At 37.7% G+C, this 19,275-nt stretch overlaps 1 protein-coding gene across 1 annotated transcript in view; it reads left to right on the forward strand.

Annotated features, from left to right (window-relative positions):
* ME1 (malic enzyme 1) overlaps window positions 1-19,275 on the forward strand; it is a 126,943-nt gene that overhangs the window by 14,762 nt on the left and 92,906 nt on the right. The window contains exon 3 of the mRNA XM_063124914.1: window positions 2,992-3,141. Within this exon, the coding sequence (XP_062980984.1) occupies window positions 2,992-3,141 (150 nt within the window). The remainder of the gene's footprint in view (window positions 1-2,991; window positions 3,142-19,275) is intronic.

The raw sequence follows: 19,275 nt of genomic DNA on the forward strand, positions 1-19,275 counted from the left end.
ATTAGAAATGTATGCAGGGCTGATAACTGAAGCACATGGTCACATCCACAGACTACACATCAAGTCATAAAACATAAAACTAGGTACAGGCCATTTCCCATAATATGCACATTTTTGTAAAAGAACTGCATTGCAAAATTTGGAGAACTGTACAGTCCAAAGGATAACTATTCCAGTTCACATATCAGTCTGTAGAATGCAAATTAGCCCAGTTTGCTTTGCAGACTGAGTGAGATTCACCTCATCCCTTCATGTAATATGCATATTTCAAGTAGTTAAGCATTTGTAAGGTAGGCTAGAAAAATGTACCTGTTTTACAGATGTAATACTGTAGCAAGGCTAAGATTAGTTCCATGGGCAATGAGTGAACTGATAGAGAATTTAGTTGAAACATACAGAACAGATCAGTCAAAAGAAATGAACAAAGAAGCCACAAGCCAGAGGTCAACTTGATATCAAAGATGTAGGGTGGAATTTCCCCCCCATTGCTTTATTTTTCCACGGATTTTTCCCCGTTTCCTAAGTTCATTAGTAAAAATGAACTCAACATCAATTGCAAATACAATAATTAAGCAAGCTTGGCAGTTTCAAGTTGTAATTAATGTTTTTCAGGTAATTATCCGTAGCATACATATATGTAATTGAGATACATATATGTCTGAGAGTGAAGTGGAACAAATAAATACTGACAGCAACAAATACTGAAAGTGCCACAACAATCTTCGTGGAAGAGAGTTCACCTCTGTTCAAACAGAAGAATGGTTGTCAGAATATTATGCATAATTCTTTGGGTTGCTGAAATTAATTCAGTTCTGAGACCCGAAGATAATATTAGGTAGGTAGCCTCTTAAAGTAACTAGATAGGCCAGGCAGCCCATAATTCTGATATTGGCTACCTTGGCAGCACATGCAGTTGTGAGCTAAAACCCTCTGCTTGTACATAGGTCTATTGTGAATAGGTATGTCTGAGACTCTTTCCTTCCTCTCACAATTTTCATTCATTTCCTTCTCTCCTGAATTTTATAATTCAGTCTTTTTTTCAGAGGAATGGACACTCAGATACACATTGAGGTGCACACTGTCTCAAGGGCATCTCATGTGAAAAATGTTGTGACTTGTTTAGCCCTGATACCTAGGACATTTAAAAGATTTGTTTCATCCTTAGAGGCAACCTAGAAATAATTTTAGATGGTGCCTAGAAGACCTTCTTTTTGCCCAGTGCCTCTGTGAAGGCAGAATATAAAGGGAGCAAAATACACTATTTCAACACTGTAAGCTATTTAAATTATGGTCATACTTCATTCTATTTTTAACATGAAGCACTATTTATTTATTATCTATTTGATAGCAATTGAGATATGGGACAATATTCCTTTTTTGCATTTTATTTTGGTAGCTTTTTAAAAGGGGTTTCCCTCAAAGAACTTTTAGCAGTCTTTTTTCCACATACCTTGTCCAGAAGATCACTTTTGCAGAATCTATAGTCCAGGATTGCTGCAAAGAAATGGATAGAAGAATGAAAGATCATTTGAAGTTTAAATAGAAGCAGCTGGTTTTGGAGAATGAAGAAATAAGAAGAGAATGGGCAACTGTTCAGAAAAAGACTATGTTTCAGTCCTCTGGCTGCCATGCATGCCTGAGCCGTCTGGCATAACGTGTGTTAGGTTATGCATAATACATTTTCCACCTGTCACTTTCCTATAGAAATGAAATGTATATCTTGAAAAGGTTCACCCAGCAAAACTGTATATCACTCAAAACGAAGGATTATGAACTCAGTTACTCTAGAAAGGAAAACTCTTGGAATTCATGGGTGTCTCAGACAGAGATGGAACCCGGGGGTGGTGTCAAGGGGTAAAAATATTGTTGGGCTTGAAATAATACTCATCTGGCAAATAATTCTGACAATACATAGAAAAAATAAACATGCAAAATAGTTATTTATTTTTTCCATTTAACACATATTTTATTATCTGACACAGTGCTGTATTTGGAGCTTCTGCATGTGTAATGGGCCAGAGCTATGGTCTGAAAGAATATGATTCAGTAGGTTTGATTCTGGTCTGTGCCTTGATGGGAGACCACTTGGGAAATTTTATGTACTCCACCTATTGAAGGAAGGCGGGATAGAAATGCAATAATTAATAGTATTTTATAGTATTTTTGTATTTGAGGTTGTTCCCCGCCTCAATCCAGACGGAGAGGCAGGTAATTAATAATAATAATAATAGGATGCAAAGGGAGCGGAGACTTCTCTTCTGGTTGCAGATTCTGAGCACTGCTAACAAGTTGGTCTCAAAACTCTCATGCAGCATGAGGAAATGGGATGGAAATAAAAAAACCTTGGGGAAGGTCTGGTATGAGTACAGAAGCGTTTGTGAGTGCATAGGGATCTTTGGAACCATATACTATCAATTTTTAATTGTATATACCCCCACCCCCGAAACATTTCTGTCTGAAATCTGATGGGCAGGGAAGCAACGTTCTCATACTGAGAGGATCAGAGCGAGGAACCAAAAATAGAAATAAAAATGTACTTAGAAAATAGCAAGGTCATTTAACAGGGTAATCTTACACATATCTGTTGAAAAGTAAGCCTCGCAGGACCTACTATCAAGCAAGCATGTATAGGATTGCATCCCTAGTAACATTTCAATATTAAATGGAGCAATAGGCATGAGCAGTTTACTGATGTTATAATCCATTTTCTGAAGATTGTTTATATTTTTATTCCCACCCATCCTGTCATTAAAGATATAAGGAGAATAACAGTAAAATAATACACATGGCAAATATCACATTTGCTGTGGATTTTCTTTCACACACTCTTTTTACTTAAAGTCAAATCTGGTGGTGATATCATAGTGCCTTGGATTAGAAAGAGACATTTTCCAGAGACAGAAATGGCTTTAATGACATCCCTTATTTTATATTAATTTATTTTAAAGTTACATATGGGAAACTGTCTAATTTATAATTCCTTTTTCACAGGTACATTCTGCTAATGGGCCTTCAGGATAGAAATGAAAAACTATTCTATAAAGTGCTGATTTCTGACATTGAAAGATTTATGCCTATTGTTTATACTCCCACTGTGGGTCTGGCATGCCAACAATATGGTATAGCATTTCGGAGGCCAAGGTATGTAAGGTTATACTTCACATTCAAGTAATTGTATCTTTTCCCCCCTTGGCAGCTTTCTGCCTTTTTCCCCAGCATAGTTGTGTGTAATCCAAAACTGGGATAATTAGGATAATTCAAACTACATTAAGTACACTTTTTGTCTAGTTAAACTGTAATTTGTGATGCCTTACTGGTATTGCAATGTTTTAAGCACTGATAACATTTTTTAATTGTGCTTGCTTGAACTGGAATGGCTGAAGGATCAATATTGTATGTTAATAAAAAAGCAAAATGAAGAGAGAGAGAAAAGATTCAATCCTGTGATTTAACAATTTGAAAAAAATATTACATTGTAAATGACAAAAGTGGATTATAATTGCAAAAGAAAATGTCAGAATAATATTTCATTATTTTTCTGCAAAATGTTTTGAAGTAGACTTTTAAAAATCACTTTAAGATGTTGTTATTACCCTTGGCAACATCAGGCAGCCTCTGCAGTTCACATTTATTTTTCTTCCAGTTGTGTTGGTAGCCAACTTTTTTTCTTTTTATCAGAGCTTTCTCACAGTTTATTTATACAGTATCAGTGTTTATAGTGATTCCCTTGGTTCTCTTTTAGAAGGCCGTAAACTCCATTATTGAAATGTTTGAGTTATACAGTTATTAAAATATTAACAAGTCAATATTTTTAGACTAGCTTAAAGGGAAATATCTGCTAAATCAGTAATTACTTGTGACATCAGGGAATCCATAATGAATTATACCAGCAGGATCTCTGACCATGGGGCATCATAACATTTTTAAAACCCTTATTCCAGTCAATGTTTTGCAGTCTGTATACATATTATTAGTGAGGAAATGAGGGGAACAATCTTACAGAGCACTCATTCATTTTTATCTCTCTGCTTGGGAGCCTGGATTAGTAGAATTCCATGGATGTCCCGGATAATATAGAGTTAATGTTTGATTTTGTGCAAATTATTTTCTGTTGGATTAATGTATGCTCTTGTTATGAAGGCCATGCTACTGGGAATCTGATGGGAGTTGGGTGGGGGCACACTGAAATCCTTGTTAGGACCACAATCTAAGCTTGAACTTTTGAGTGTTTCATGTTCATTTAAGGTGAAAGAGATGGCACGTGGAGGGGCATATGTGAGGCTATGTTAACAGAACCAGCTTTTATGATCTGGAAGCTGCCAAAGTTTGTAGGCAGATTTGTGTTTTGATTCGGTTCTGGTTCATCTGTTGTGAGAATTAAAAAAAAATGTTTAAGATAAACTTCTTTGATTTCTTGTTATGCAAGTAATTGATAGAGCTGAACATATTAAGGCTCTCCTTCTGTTCCCTTTTTGTTTTATGTTCTCATGTGCAACCTTCTGTAATATTTTTAAAGTAAGAACTCAATATTTGAACTCTATAATATATTGGCCATTATTTTGACTTGAATACAGTCAAAATACTTACTTGCATAGGGCTCAGACCCACAGGACTAGGGGCAAAAGAACTTCAGGGCATTTTATTTTTAAGGTACTGATAGTTGATTTTGTCATTGCAAAAGACTGGACTCTGCTGTATAGAGGAAATTAAACTAGATGAGATTAGAATCTAAAAGGTCCTTGGGGTGGGATTCAGATCAGGACTGCAGAACTTGGGAGGGGGGTTAATTCTTTCCTGATGTAACTCCCTGCTGCTATATGCCCCATAGGTACCAATCTGTAGGTACCCATGTGTCTTCTACAGTTTGTTTCTCACTCAAATTAAATAAATTTGTTTGCCTGCCTGAAGATAACTCAACCGGAGGTTCTGTCTGTCTAGTCTGCTATTACAAGTGAACAGGCTTGCTTCTCATTGTGCAGCCCAATAATGGAAGGGGGGAAAGCTTCAGAGAGATTGCCTATGGGTGTTAGACTTAACACCCATTCTTGGCTGAATCCTCATCAACCCCCTGGACCATGAGTTGATGGTTATGTATGGCACCCAGGGAGAGTAGTCAACTGCCTGTTATACTTCCATGGTTCTGTGCCTCTTTTCCAGGCTTAAGATTCATTATATGAAGCCACCAGTGTAGAATAAGAATGCTATTTATTCTTCAAGGTCTCTATTTTCTTATGAACCTTTTCAAACCACCCATCCATGCATCACTATAATAAGACTGAAGCCATTCTCTTTAGCATTGCTGAAGTAACCCACAGTTGGGAAAATTGATGTCATCACACTTGAATAACAGGTCATATTAATTTTTCCTGTAGTCTTAAAAGTATTTAAAAAAATCTTATTAGAAAGGAAAGGGGCAGGGGAAATCCCATATTCCTAAAATTAAAATTATAAGCCATTTCCTTTCTGTGTTTCAAAACTATAGTGTACATATGATGAAATAGCATTGTTATGTGGTTAGAAAGTTTCTGCTACATAGCATGGGGATTGGTGACATATTTCTGGTATTAGTATCTCTGTAGATCCATAAAGCTTTTATAGATATTAGCATTGGTAATATATCTGATAGTCAGGTTAATTCCTCCTTTCCCTGGGTTTCATTTAAAAACGATTATATCACAAATCAGTAATAAACTTAGGTATTTTTTCATCTATGCATAATTACAGTTATTGAAACAGCACATAACATCCACTGTGTTTTGAGCCAGATTTTCCAGGCCCAACAAATGACAAGAGAGCTTAACAGCAAGTGTAATGTTACACTAGGCTTCCATTATTTTACCTTCCCACATTCATTAAGCTATTCTTTAAAAATGTTTAGGGCATAAAATATTAGTGAACTTTGCCAATGTTGATGTTGTAGTGAAAGTGAGACTTGGTGCAAATGCAGTGTGGCTCAGGATAATTAAAATTAAATCTTATAAGGGAGAAATATTTGTTTCTATTTATGGGGCACAATCTTTTCCCATGCAGGAGCAATACCTGCACACAACCCTCATAGGACATAGCAGGACTGTGTTTTCTCCCTCCGTCCTCAATGACGCAGGCCACTACAGGGAATAGAAAACCTGTTCCAAGTTCATGTTCCTTGACTAACTGGAGCTGGTAGGCTGAATAGGAATATGGAAGGCATGTATAAGCCCCATGTTTACTGTACAAAATGTGCATACCCAGACCTAGTGTGCTGTGCCTGTGTGTTAACATGTCAAAGAGAGAAAACATATTTAGATATTGACTGTAGATTCTTAAAGACTCTTTTCAAAGCTGCTGTAAAACAAATCATTAGATGCAGACAACATTAGTATTTCTGCACTAGGTTCTCAATTTTTTTTGTATTGTTTGTTTATTTGTTGTTTCAATCATCATGGCCATATCAACTATACAGATGCAATACAGGTAAGCACACAAAAACTCTATATATTACATTTATTTTACACTCTCAAATGTTAAAATAAGTGTAAATGAGAATGTAAAGTAAGTGAAAATGAGACACCTAGATATAAAACATCCAATATGTTCATAATAAATAGATAGGGAAACTTTATTTTATTTGCAATGTAGTGTGCAAATGTGTATTTGTTTTCATGTGTATTTGTTTCAACATTATAAAAGATGTCCTTAGGACTGCTTCGGACATTATACATAATTACATTAGATTTGCTTTTTAAATTTAAGTCTAGGATAATTTCTGTTGTACAACATCTAATAGCTTACGGTGCCTTTTAAATTAAATATACTGATAATAATTAAATCTTAAAGATGTGTGCATAGGAGGTTGCCAAGACATGTCCATCAGTTTGTTCCTTTTTCATTCTCTTCTTATATCTTTAAGAAGGGGAAAATAAGAACAGAAGCCTTTTTTCTATTGTGTTTTTTCCCTGGCTTTTAAGATACACACACATCTTTTGACCAAAACACAAGGAGGGTAAGGGCTATTTCAACTAGATGGCACCAATAGTACTGGAGTGGCCCATAATATTTAGCTATACTTTCATATCTGTGACTGTACACTGTTAAAATGTTATCCTTGTCTGTATATATCAGTAAGATACCTGTATGGTTTACTTGTAAGCACAGCTTGATTTTCGCAAGCATGAATGCATTCTTAGAGGCAGCAGCTGTAGATCCATCTGTCTCTTCTCACCATATGCTAGTGCATTAAGTCCTCTATTCCATAGAGTGTGGCTTAAATTGTTCTTTGCCAGAGTACAAGCCACATATGAACTAGATTTTGGGTGGTTCACACGTCACAATAAGCCACCCTGAAAACAGGCCATGGTGGGTTTGTTAATCACTTGCTAAGATACACTGCTGATGGAATTTCCCCCTTCATCCTCCTGCCCGCTCCCAGCGTATATCCCAGGGGCCTTTGCAGCACAACTCCAACTCCTGTATAATCCTGCTGTGATGAGATTTCCCCTGCTTCTTTCTTGCTTTGTGAAACACCTGCATTGACATATATGTGCTATATGTTCAAAGTAGAAGCAGGGGCTTACCTGATTTTTTAGGATATGGCTAAGGGTTTTATTTACTTTCTTTAACGCTTAAAAAAACCTCTTTGGCTATTCCTTGCAGCCTGTTCTTCTTACTGCCAGAGCCATTCATGTATGCGTGACCAACTACGTAGGTGTGTGCACCCCTAATTTGGGGCCATAGTAATTCAGGAGAGGGGATTTAAGCTTTCCCCTCTCCTGTTTTCTTGTCAACATCACTTCTCCCCTGTGTGGGGAATGGTTAAAATAGAACGTCCCACCTCCCAAATTGCCATGGTCCCAAATGGGGGCAAGCACACGTATTCAGAGTTAAGTCAATTACGCATACACATATAGCTGTGCTAACATGTCTCGTAACATGATAAAGCTGGTCGCTGTCAAGCCTAGTTTCCCGCTTAATGGGGAGCAGGGAATTGTGAGGCGTGCTAGCCAGCAGTGAAGGGAGAAATGCTGGTGGAGAGTGGAGCGGTATTACAGCCACCGCAGCAGCACAGACCCAGCAGCAGCATCTCCTTCCCAGGAGGGGACTGCTGAGCCAATCAGTGCGATGATGGGTGTGGCCAAAGAGGCAGACCCAGCAGAGTTAGATCTCTCCTTTGTTCTGCCTCCAGTTCAATCTCAGGCAGTCCTCCCATGCGGATTTAGTTGCTGGCTTTCCCACCCACCCACTCCTGGTAGTTAGATGTCTTGCAGTGGCAGAAATAGTCAGCAGTTAATGGGGCTGGGAAGGAATTTTACCTGCACAGCAATTGGCAAAGACTGTGCAAGGTTTTTGCCTTCCCCATTGCAAGATTAACTCTATTGTAAATAAGTTGATCTGGACTATCAGTATATTCTCTGTGGATGCTTCATTTTATAACATTTGTCACAACTTACGTAGGCGTGATAGGCATTGGGCTGGATCCATTGGTGAGGGGGAGTGGGATTGGCTTCCCTGCTTCCCCACGATGAGGATTCCCATGAGGGATCTCAGGAACGTGGCACCAAGACCAGACCAACATGGGGGCTGCAAGCTGGGTTCACATTAGCTGTCCATGCCATGATATGCCCCAGGGTGGTAGAAAGAGTTTCACCCTAGCGGTCCATGCCGGGGTGTGTCCCTGGCCCTACCATCCACCACCAGTGCCCCTGGCATGCAGGCCAGGAAGGGGAATCGGTCAGCAGGCGGGCTGGCCGATTAAAGGGTCCACGCCCTATGCTGCCGCCAAGCCTATTCAAGTGAGTCAATAAAGTTGTGGCCAATTTATTACCCAGTTATGCCTGTGTGTCTAATTTGTTCTCGTCCCTTCACCAACTGGACCCATTAAGCGCCGCTCTCACAAATGAAGCGCTGTGCTAGAGGAGGAGGTGTGGAGGGCACTGTGAGGAACAGTCGGGTTTTTCACTGCTCTTGTCAGTTGGCTCTGTAGCCCTTTCTGATGAAACATGCACAATCACATACCACTAAAATGAAAACAAGACTTAGGTACTCAGGGTGGCTTTTATGCTGGCAAGCGACCTCTGAAACAAACAAAAGTGACAACCCACCATGGGTTGTTGTGTCATGCAAATTTTTGTGTCTTGAATTTCAAGTGAAAGGTATAAAATGTCTAGTTTTCAAATTTTCTCTTTCTCATTGTATCTTGGGCCGAATTCCAGCTTTCTGTGTATTGTGTTTAAGAATGTTGAGAGCAGAGTGGGGCTGAACATCCCCCCTCGCCACCCTAAACTATTCACTGAGTGATTGTAGATCCATATATTTTGTTAAGTCCCTTTTCACTTTGAAAGCATCTTTCAATGTGAATGCTCCCATTGATAATCACTAGGTAGGTATTACATGATACTACAACAGGTCAGTAGCCCTAAAATTTCTACAATGCACTGTGTCTGTTTCTGTGTGTGGTCTTCTGTATAGAATTCCTGCAGCTGTTGATTTGAGGTTCTTGATTGTCAGTAATACCATGTTTTTTTTAAAGCACACATGCACACCAATTCTCAGGTTACAAACTACCTTACTACTTCGTGAAATCTCATGGATTTTTTTTTCTCACTGGTGAACTTGATCTTTTAAAGAATAACCAGGATATCTTTCATATATGAATAATTGTTTTCCTTCCACTTAAAGTACTACATGATACATGTAAAAAAGATTAAAGCCATCTACACTAGCAAAGTGTTAAACACCTGTCAAACAATGTATCCTTTATGTTTATAAATTGATGCTAATCTAACAAAAATCAATTTATACTCTCTAACTTCAGTAACTTCCTTACGCCTGGAACGCTCTTCCAGAACACTTGAGAACTACCAACTCAATCACAGCTTTTAAAACTCAGCTAAAAACTTTTCTTTTCCCTATAGCTTTTAAATGTTGAGTTTGTTCTGACTCTATACTGTTAGCCTCACCCTACCCGGTGCCTGTTTACACTTCCCTGTGCCTGTTTGCATTCTCTTTCCCTCCTTATTGTTTACTACAACTTTATTAGATTGTAAGCCTATGCGGCAGGGTCTTGCTATTGACTGTGTAATCTGTACAGCACCATGTACATTGATGGTGCTATATAAATAAATAATAATAATAAGTGGTACAGAAGGGAAATTGGTTAGCTAAGTTAAACTGTAGTCTGTCAGGTTTGGGTTATGCAAGCCCATTTTTCTTTATGATTTTTTAAAAATAAAAAATAAATGTATTTCTTGATAACTTAGTTTTTAATTTTTGTAAACTGCCCAGAGAGCTGCGGCTATGGGGCGGTATATAAATAATAATAATAATAATAATAATAATAATAATAATAATAATAATAATATAACAACAACAACTTAGTCTGAAACTTGCATCCTTCTAATAGTGTAAAAAAGACTCATGTGGCAGCTTGTTAAGAGCATTCGGCTTTGCAAAGTGTTAATCACAATAGTTGATCTGTATATTTATGCTAGTGAGCTTCTGCAGGTGGTCTGTGTTATATGAATGAACTGAAATTGGCCATTTTATATAATTAAAGATTAAGGGTCAGGATCAGTTCAGATGTTACTTATTTCATTTGGGCTTATCCTTATCCTTGTTGTTCCTGAGTTTACATTCACTTGATGTAACACATGAATCTGTAATTTATAGGATATTGTCTTGCTGATTTCTGTGATATTATGGAAGTTGGCAGTGACCCCACATCCATCAATTTGGGGGTCATAGGTTCTGTTGCTCACTCAAACACACACTTGTGGATGTGTGTAGTATCTACATGAGTTCTATAAGTTGAGCATTTTTTCCAGAGAAGTTTCCATGCTACTGCCATTGAAAATGGGCCTGCTTCTTTTCCTCTATTTATTTAACTTGGGAATTATATATTAAAAAGCTCTTGTTGAGAGAGTCTAGGAGAAAGGAGGCCTATAGAGTTTTTTCTGGAGTTCTTCGGGTAGTGTTTTTATGAGTTAAGAGCAAGATCAATTTGTATAACTTGTGAATGAACATTATTTCTGAAGTGAGTGAATCCTTTGCCTTTATAATAACCTTTCCTCTATGCATAGCTGCAGATATTCTGCCTCAGGAAATTGAACATATTCCTAAACCAATACTCATTCTTCTGAACAGGTGATCTTACTGAACTTATATCTCTTGATATCCCAGTAAAACCTGATTGTCTATGCACTGTAACTTTTCCAAGCTAGACTTGTTCTATTGATAGTGGCATATATTAGGTTGTATACACATTTAGTCTAACTTAAGTCCAATTCATTTTAATAGATCTACTCTAAGTAGCATTAACCATGGATACAATGCACTTTATTTTAGTACTATGAAGCAAGTGAACAACAGTTGTGTGTTTCAGTTGAATTTCTTCTAAAAATAGCTGGGTATTTTTATTTTTAATCCTGACATTATTAAAAATGTTGAGGTTCCTTAATTTTTAAAAATATATTATATATGTGGGACAATCCTTGTATTGTTAGGAGGTAATCTTTGCCATAAATTCATTTAAATTAAACAAGAAAAGAAAAGAAAACCCTTGTAAAACTAACATCTCTTTGGGTACTCTTCTCTTCTCCCTACCCATCCCACTTCTTAAACTGCAAGTTTACATGTGGGAAAGTTCAATGGAATTTTTTAGTCTAGATGCCAAAAACAACTCTTTTACCCAGTCTGTGGAACACCCAGGTGCTTTAGGTTTATTAGCAAGCTCAGTGTGTGGAGAATGGAGAAAAATCATGGCCAAATATTCCATAGCTGAGTTTTGGAAACTGTAGAAAAGTGAGGAGGCTAAAACATTAGTATTACATTTCCATTTGTAATATGGAAAGCAAGTTCAAACAATTTTTCAAGGACCGAACCAAGAGCAGTAATCACAAGTACAGCACCATGTACATTGATGGTGCTATATAAATAAATAATAAAAAAAGAAAGAAAACTCCATCATAATTTCAATATGAAACTGCTGAAGAAGATACACTCTATCTTAGAAGACTCCTTAGATTTTATATTTAAGTTATACCTACTGTATTACCTTAGTGTTGATCTATAGACTCTAAACCAACATTGAGGATCTGATTGGATTATGCTCCTTCCCTTCCCTGTCTGAACACTTGTTGTGATCAGGAGTAGGTATGTGGTTCGCTTATTTCTTTTCATAGAAGGCAGGCTTTGTATTGTAGAATAGGGAAACATCTCATGTTCAAATAAATGTAATATCTTCTTGCTTGGGCATTGCCTTCTACATGTCCTGGTTGTGAATAATGTGAGATGAGTAACTGCTTCTTGCTCCATATGGTTAGTTTGTTTTCCAAACTTGAATGGGTAAATCTGACGGGTATATCTGAGATTCACCAGTTCAAGAGAGAATACAACTCAGTGATAGATTTGCAAATCTTTACCAAGTGTTTTAGGCTTCAAGAATTAATATATGGGTAGTGCTCCCTGAAACTTCTCTCAAGCTAGACAATACAAACATGGTATCAAAATAAATTTTTATTGCTCAAAAATCTAAGAGAATAATAAGCTTTAGCTAGGATGAGGCAATTCAAAAGCAGTCCTAAATACATGCAAGTTACAATCACTAAAAGTACAATGAAGCTAGTAGCAAGCATATTCATAACACAGTAAAACTTAGGTTCCTATCAATCTTTCAGTCAATATCAAAGGTTCATATTTACCTAAATGGAGGGCATGATTGGATCTCTTGTTTTCCCAGGCTATCTTTCCCAAACTGATGAAAACTTGGCAGTTTATAACACTTATGGTGTTAATGACCTCATTCTTAGTTTCAGATCTGGTCATACCACTATTCCCATTTTTCTCAATGTAGCTAGGTCTGCCACTGATACCAGTAACACCCAAACTGAGATATCCCTGCTAAGTTAAGCTACATGCTGCTTCCAGCACATGACTGACCCATTCGTAGCAGCCTCCGTCTATTTCAAAGAATATATTCTATTACTCTTCGTTATCTCACAGCACGTACATACAGAACTAATCACACCTATAAGATACAATAAATTGTTATCAATTCTACCCCCTACAATACATATTCTGCTACATATGTATGCATATGCAAGCCTCATACCCTTTCCCACACATAACAGTGAGGGAGGATTGATGCTGGGATGGATGATCTATGTCGTCTTGTTAATGCTATACCTGTTGTGGCCAAGCTATCATATTTTTGCCCTTGCATTTTAGTTATATCCCTTTATTCTGCAACAGTTTGATTAATGGGCTTGGGGTTATCATTCCAATAGAACTCTTAATGGGCACATCCCTCCAGTTGGGTCTGTAGAGTTAATTGAGAGTTAGTATCACTAAGGCTTCAATCATATGCACACTTACTTATGAGTAGACATGCATAGGATTGTGCTATTTAGAATATGACTAAACACCAGCAAAAACACTCTGCATGTAGGTTCACTGACACAAAATTGTTTTTTTGTTTTCTGATATTCCATTGCATGTGGATATATGATAGATATTATGCTTGATATTTTTCCACATTTTACCAAATGTTGTGATAGGTCACAAATGAGAACTTATATAGAGAGAGACATTATCTAATATATTTGGAAAAGTGTGAAAGTATGAGGATATTATTTCCTCTAATGAATTAGAGTTGATTTTTTATTCACATTGAGCCAGATAAAGTCCAGATGCTTAGTTCTTTCAAATGTTACTTTAGGATTTCATCCAAAAAATGTTTTTTAAAAAGTTCCATGGCAAGCTTTTGACACTAGATCAATATTTCACTAAGATATTTTAATTAAATCGTAATTAAAGTGTACTTTATGTAATGGCCAATGTAAAAATTAACAATAAAATAAAATGATAATACCCATTTCTAGGGTTTTCTTCCTGCTCTCTATAAATGTTGGGAAGATAAGGAGAATTTTATGGTGGGAGCAGGACCACAAAATCTGTTGCATATTCATCACTATGTCAGTCAGATTCCAGAAGATGTTGAGAACTGTTCTTCATAAATGCTTGTGCAGGAGCAGTAGTTGGTGAATGGCATCTAGTATAGATTTAGCAATTTCGCTATGAGTTTAGGATGAAAGTGAAAGATTTTCTGATAGCTGCTAGGACAAAAATTAAAAAGCAAATGCCTGCCCTAACATATTTTCCTGCCTTGCAGACATAGCTTCTCTGCAATACTGCATTGTCCTGAGATAGACTGTTAACATTGGCACAGCAGTAGGGATGTCCCAACTTAAGAAGTGAGTAAGGCTTAGGACTGGACAGTTTTTGTAACTGTTCATTTCTATAACATTTTCAATACACAGTGATTTATTTATTAGAATATATTTCTATACCACCTGTCATGTCACCACCTGGATATATTGTACAACAATAAAACTACAATATAAATATATGTTAATAGTTAAAACAAAGCACAGATATTCATATTTTTATCCTACCTATGCTATTGTAAATTTCTGTCAATTACATGCTCAAGGAACAGAAGCCTCAAGGCAAGCAACAGGAAGAAGACAGGACCAAGGGAGATTTTCATCTCCTTTTAATTTGGCCCATTTAATGGCCCCTATATTTTGTCATTCATCGTTCAATCATCTCAAGAAGCTACAGAGTTCTGGAGTGACTCTGATGTAAATGCTTCCTATGTTAGGTTGCTTAGTATAGGATTAGGTAGATCCAGTTTAGTATTTTATTTACCTTTTACTACGCACATACTGCTTTTCTCCTACTTTTGATGCTGTTTAATACTTTAAAAAAGCCAACTACTTTATGTCCTTCGATTTCTAGGTTTGTCTCCAATTCTTATAATACTCAGAGTTGGGTTTCCATCCATGCTACCTAGACCGTTTCAGTTATCTTACAAGTTATAAGGGTTCTTCCAGTAATTACCCTGCCTCATTCGTAGAATTTTACAGGGGGTCCAGACGTCGTCATTTTCTATTCGTAACCCTCCTGTGTTTTCCTACCACTTCTTCTATTTTTTTTTCTTATCATAAACAAATCTATTAATGAGAAAAAGATGGAATAGCTGCACAGTCTTTTTTACTTGATAGCACTAGGAGCTGACTACCTGGAAGCACCCTCAATTAACGGAAGATAAGGAGCTGTGTAGGTGTGGCCCAGTTGTCTCTGAAAATTTGCTTCTTTTTCTGGGTACAGATTTTATCATACATTGTTGCTCTATTGAATAGACTGGTGCCATTGCAGGATATACTAATAATTTTGGTGGATAAGGAATTGAGTTGGGGTTATAAGTCTCATTACATAATATTTTCCCCCAGATGTTACTTTGGTTGCCTTATACCAAGTCCATCTGTCTCAAGTATTGTCTATACCAGCCTTCCCCAACCTGATGCCTCCCAGATGCCATCATCCCTGCCAATAGCCATACCTAGGCCAACCAACTTTCTCTCTTATTGATTTTTTTGAAATTGCTCCCTGCCCACTCTAAACATAACCAGATGCCTTCAGTCAGAATACCATTTCCTTCTATGGACATGGCCAGGCATGTTTTCTGGTTTTCTAATATGTAAAGTGTGTGTGTGTGTGTGTATGTGTATGTATGTATAAGGGCCAAACAGTGTATGGTCTGAAGTGGTAAATATGGTACCCAGTGTTGGAGAATTAGCAAGAGACCTTGGACGCAGAGCAGGTTGAATGGCAGTGGCCGATGATCTTGGCCAGCATTTGGGAGTGATGATGAAGTTTTCTGCAACTACATGTTGAATATAACATATTCACAGTGTGAATTCTGTAGCTGATAATGTATTATTTGTAGACTCCTGGGTTTCAGTGGTGTTAGGCTGTAACTTATTCCTGTCCTGATGACATGTATTTGGACATGGAGTACATGATTAGAATTTGCTACAAGCACAGATGTACAAGGTACTTTATCTATGATTTTATTTTATGAGACATTCAAGATGTTAAAATGCTGATTAACTTTGTATGTCTTGTAGTATTCTGTGTCTGTACCTGTACAGGTGTGCTTGAGTGGGTTACCATTATGGAAGGATTGTACTTATTAATATTTCATATAAACTTTTTCTTTCATAGGGTAACACTGTTTATTATTTATTTTGAAGATTTATACTCCACCTTTGAATCAATTACCTCCAAGGCAGATAGCAACAGATGACAATACTGAAAACACCTGCATTGAGCAGGGGGTTGGACTCGATGGCCTTGTAGACCCCTTCCAACTCTGCGATTCTATGATTCTAGACCTTGTCCCTTTGAATGATGGTAGATGCCAGAGTGTCCTTTCCCATGCTTCTTGAGTGTCAGGATAACCTTTATGCATGTACCACTACCCCAGCTTCTCTATGGGAAAGCCAGAACCAGTTCATTGGATTGCTGTTCTTGAGTCATTTATCTGCTGCTCTGTCCCCACTTTCTAAATTGCTTGCAGAATCTTTCTGCTGTCCCTATTCAGCCTTCTGATAGCACCCCTAGCTTCTAGGATTATTCACTCAAGCCCTCAGCAGTACATAGAAATCTGGATTCAGCCGTCAGCACATTCTCAGACCCTCACTCCAGGGGTTGCCCCAGGTTCTCTTCAGCTTGGAAGATTTCCACTGAGCCTCTGTAGCAGAGAAAGGGTCTTAGTATTCTGGGCCAGTTTCCAAGTCCTGTCAGCACTAGTTCTGCAGCGTCTCTTAATAGCCTCAACCTTCCTTCATGGGAAGGCAAGCATCAGGGTTCTTTGAAGACAAATGCCTTTCCCCCATTAACTTATTTCCTTGAGCAGGTATAGTCCAAGGAACACCCTGACTCTCATTCTGCCTGTGGTTTCTTTCATCTCCAGCTGACCTCCAATCAACCTTCACTTTGTGTCTGTCTTTGGGAGCTCATGTTTTAATATCTTTCTCCTGGAAACAGGTTTTCTGACTCTGTCCAGCACTGAAGGGCTAGACTGGTTAAGATGGAATTATTATTTTCTCTGGTAGAGTGGGGTTGTGCCTTTACTAGTACCAAGCTTAACATTTTGAAACAGATGGAGCTTTCTGTCATTACTGTGTTAGGGATTCAAGTACTGTGTCAAGTCCATCTTGCTTATTGTCTCTGATGAGCAAACAAAAGAGGCAGACTGTTCTAAACTTCCCTCATAATTGTGTCACATACCAGATAAGAAATACAAAAATTAATTAAGCACAAAGTCTTGTTTGTATGGCATCCAAATTTGATGTTACTGCAGTATTGTGACCCAAAGCAACCAAACTTCTTTAATGTTGGCAGCCAAGTTTTATTTCTAACAATAGCAAATAAGCTTTTATAAACCTAGAAGTTACAGAGTAGGTTTTTTTTCATGCTGTATCTTAGAATAAATGTAATCTGTAGTTAGTGTATCCTCAGTTATTTTCACAAAGCAAATAAAACTTACTTACACCAGGCCTTAAATTGTTCTTTTTTCCTTTTCCTTTCCTAAAGATGAAATCTTGTAAGGTACTGAGTACATGGATTTGGAATACATCTTTTCCCTGGATGGTCAGCCAACTTTTGAATGCTATTTCTCTAAGTGCTCAGTATTCTTTATCACCAGTACTACCTCCATGAGATTAGGTTGCTCTACTCTTTAACTTCAGTACTAACTTTTTTTGTGAAAAGGAACATCAGCATAGCAACTCTCATCAGTTATTTATATTTCAGAGCCCAATTTTAGATGTTGTAGTCAAATCAGGGTTTGACGATGAACTCTCTCTGCCTTCGCTTGCACATTCCATCTCTTTCTCTCATTTCCTTGTTTAGGTACTTTTGCCCGTTGATCATTTTAGTTGCCCCTTTCTGCACTTTTTCCAACTCTACAATATATTTTTTTAGAATCTGTGACCAGAACTGTACACAGTATTCTAAGCGTGGACACAACATAACTTTGTATAAGGGGAGTATGAACTTTGCAGCTTTATTTTCAATTTCATTCCTTTCTTGGTCAGTCACTGCTAGCTCAGATACCAGCTTATACTTGAAGTTAGGATGTTTTGCCCCAATGTGCATCCCTTTACACTTGCTTGCATTGAACCGCATTTGCCATTTTGATGCCCATTCTCTCAGTTTGGAGAGATCCTTTTGGAGCTCCTCGCAATTCCTTTTTGTTTTAACCACCCTAAATAAGTTGGTGTCATCAGCATATTGGCCACTTCACTGCTCATGTTTCTGAATAAACGTGCAGAATAGAGGTTATGTTTGAGTAGGAATACATAGAATTGTATAAATAAACATTTATCTCCCCCACCTTAAAAAAACCCCACCTCCTAATTTTTATTAAAAATTTCTGTTAATAGGAAACTGCTTTATACTGAGTCAGACACTTGGTCCATCTAGCCAATATTGTTGACACTGATTAGCAGTGCCTCTCCAGGTTTTGATGCAGGATTCTTTTCTGTCTCCTCTGGAGATACCAGGGATGGAACCTGGAACCTTCTGCATGCCAAGCATATGTTCAACCACTAAGCTTCCTATTGATGGATAATGGCAACTGACAAACAAAACAACCCCAGATTTGCTCTTCTGCATCCATGTGATCCCACTTAACAAGAAAACAAACCCTCTTGTGTGTTTGTATAAAGTTAAATACAGTTCAGAGCTTCTCTTTCCTACCAAACAGAATTTTCCTTAAAATTATTCAAGTTATGCTTTAGGTGGAATAAGGAAGAGAATGAAAGACCAGGACAGGAAAGAGAAAAACAAGAAAAGAAGAATAGTGATTGTAAATGGAGGGAGGGGGAGAATTCCCCAAGCCAAATGGCTCTTTTCAAAGAGGTAGGACTTCAGAGGAATTTAGGAAGCTGTGGAGGGTTTGTAAGGATTGCACAAGGTGTGAGTCCTAAGGTCTCTTGGTAACTGTGAGGCTTTTGAACTTAGAGGGAAGAAGCAGGCTTGTATTAAGGCAGATGATGGCAATTGGTGCAGCTCAGATCAGGGGTCCATGCCTCGGTGGGCCCTATCCTAACAGTGCTCATGGATGTGATTACTTCTCATACCATTATTGTCTCCTTGATGATGTATAAAAATTAGCCCCAAGTTATATAGGACATTGAAAGAAGAGTCCCAAAGATAATTTCAACATCATTGACATCCTGCTCCTTCTTAGTACCATTTGTTGTTGTTGTAGTTATTGGGAAATCTACTTGTCAAGGTTCCACCTTTACCTGGACCTCTTGATTAGTTCCTTAAAAATATTCTGCCTCTTTAAGAGCCCTTCCTCCCAACTTTTTCCTTCTCCTCTCAGCCTAAGGCATGGGAAAATGAAACTCAGGAATGCCCCCCTCAAACCTTCACACTACTGTTTAA

The sequence above is a fragment of the Elgaria multicarinata genome, chromosome 4 (assembly GCF_023053635.1).
Source record: "Elgaria multicarinata webbii isolate HBS135686 ecotype San Diego chromosome 4, rElgMul1.1.pri, whole genome shotgun sequence".
NCBI classification, from domain to species: Eukaryota; Metazoa; Chordata; class Lepidosauria; order Squamata; family Anguidae; genus Elgaria; species Elgaria multicarinata.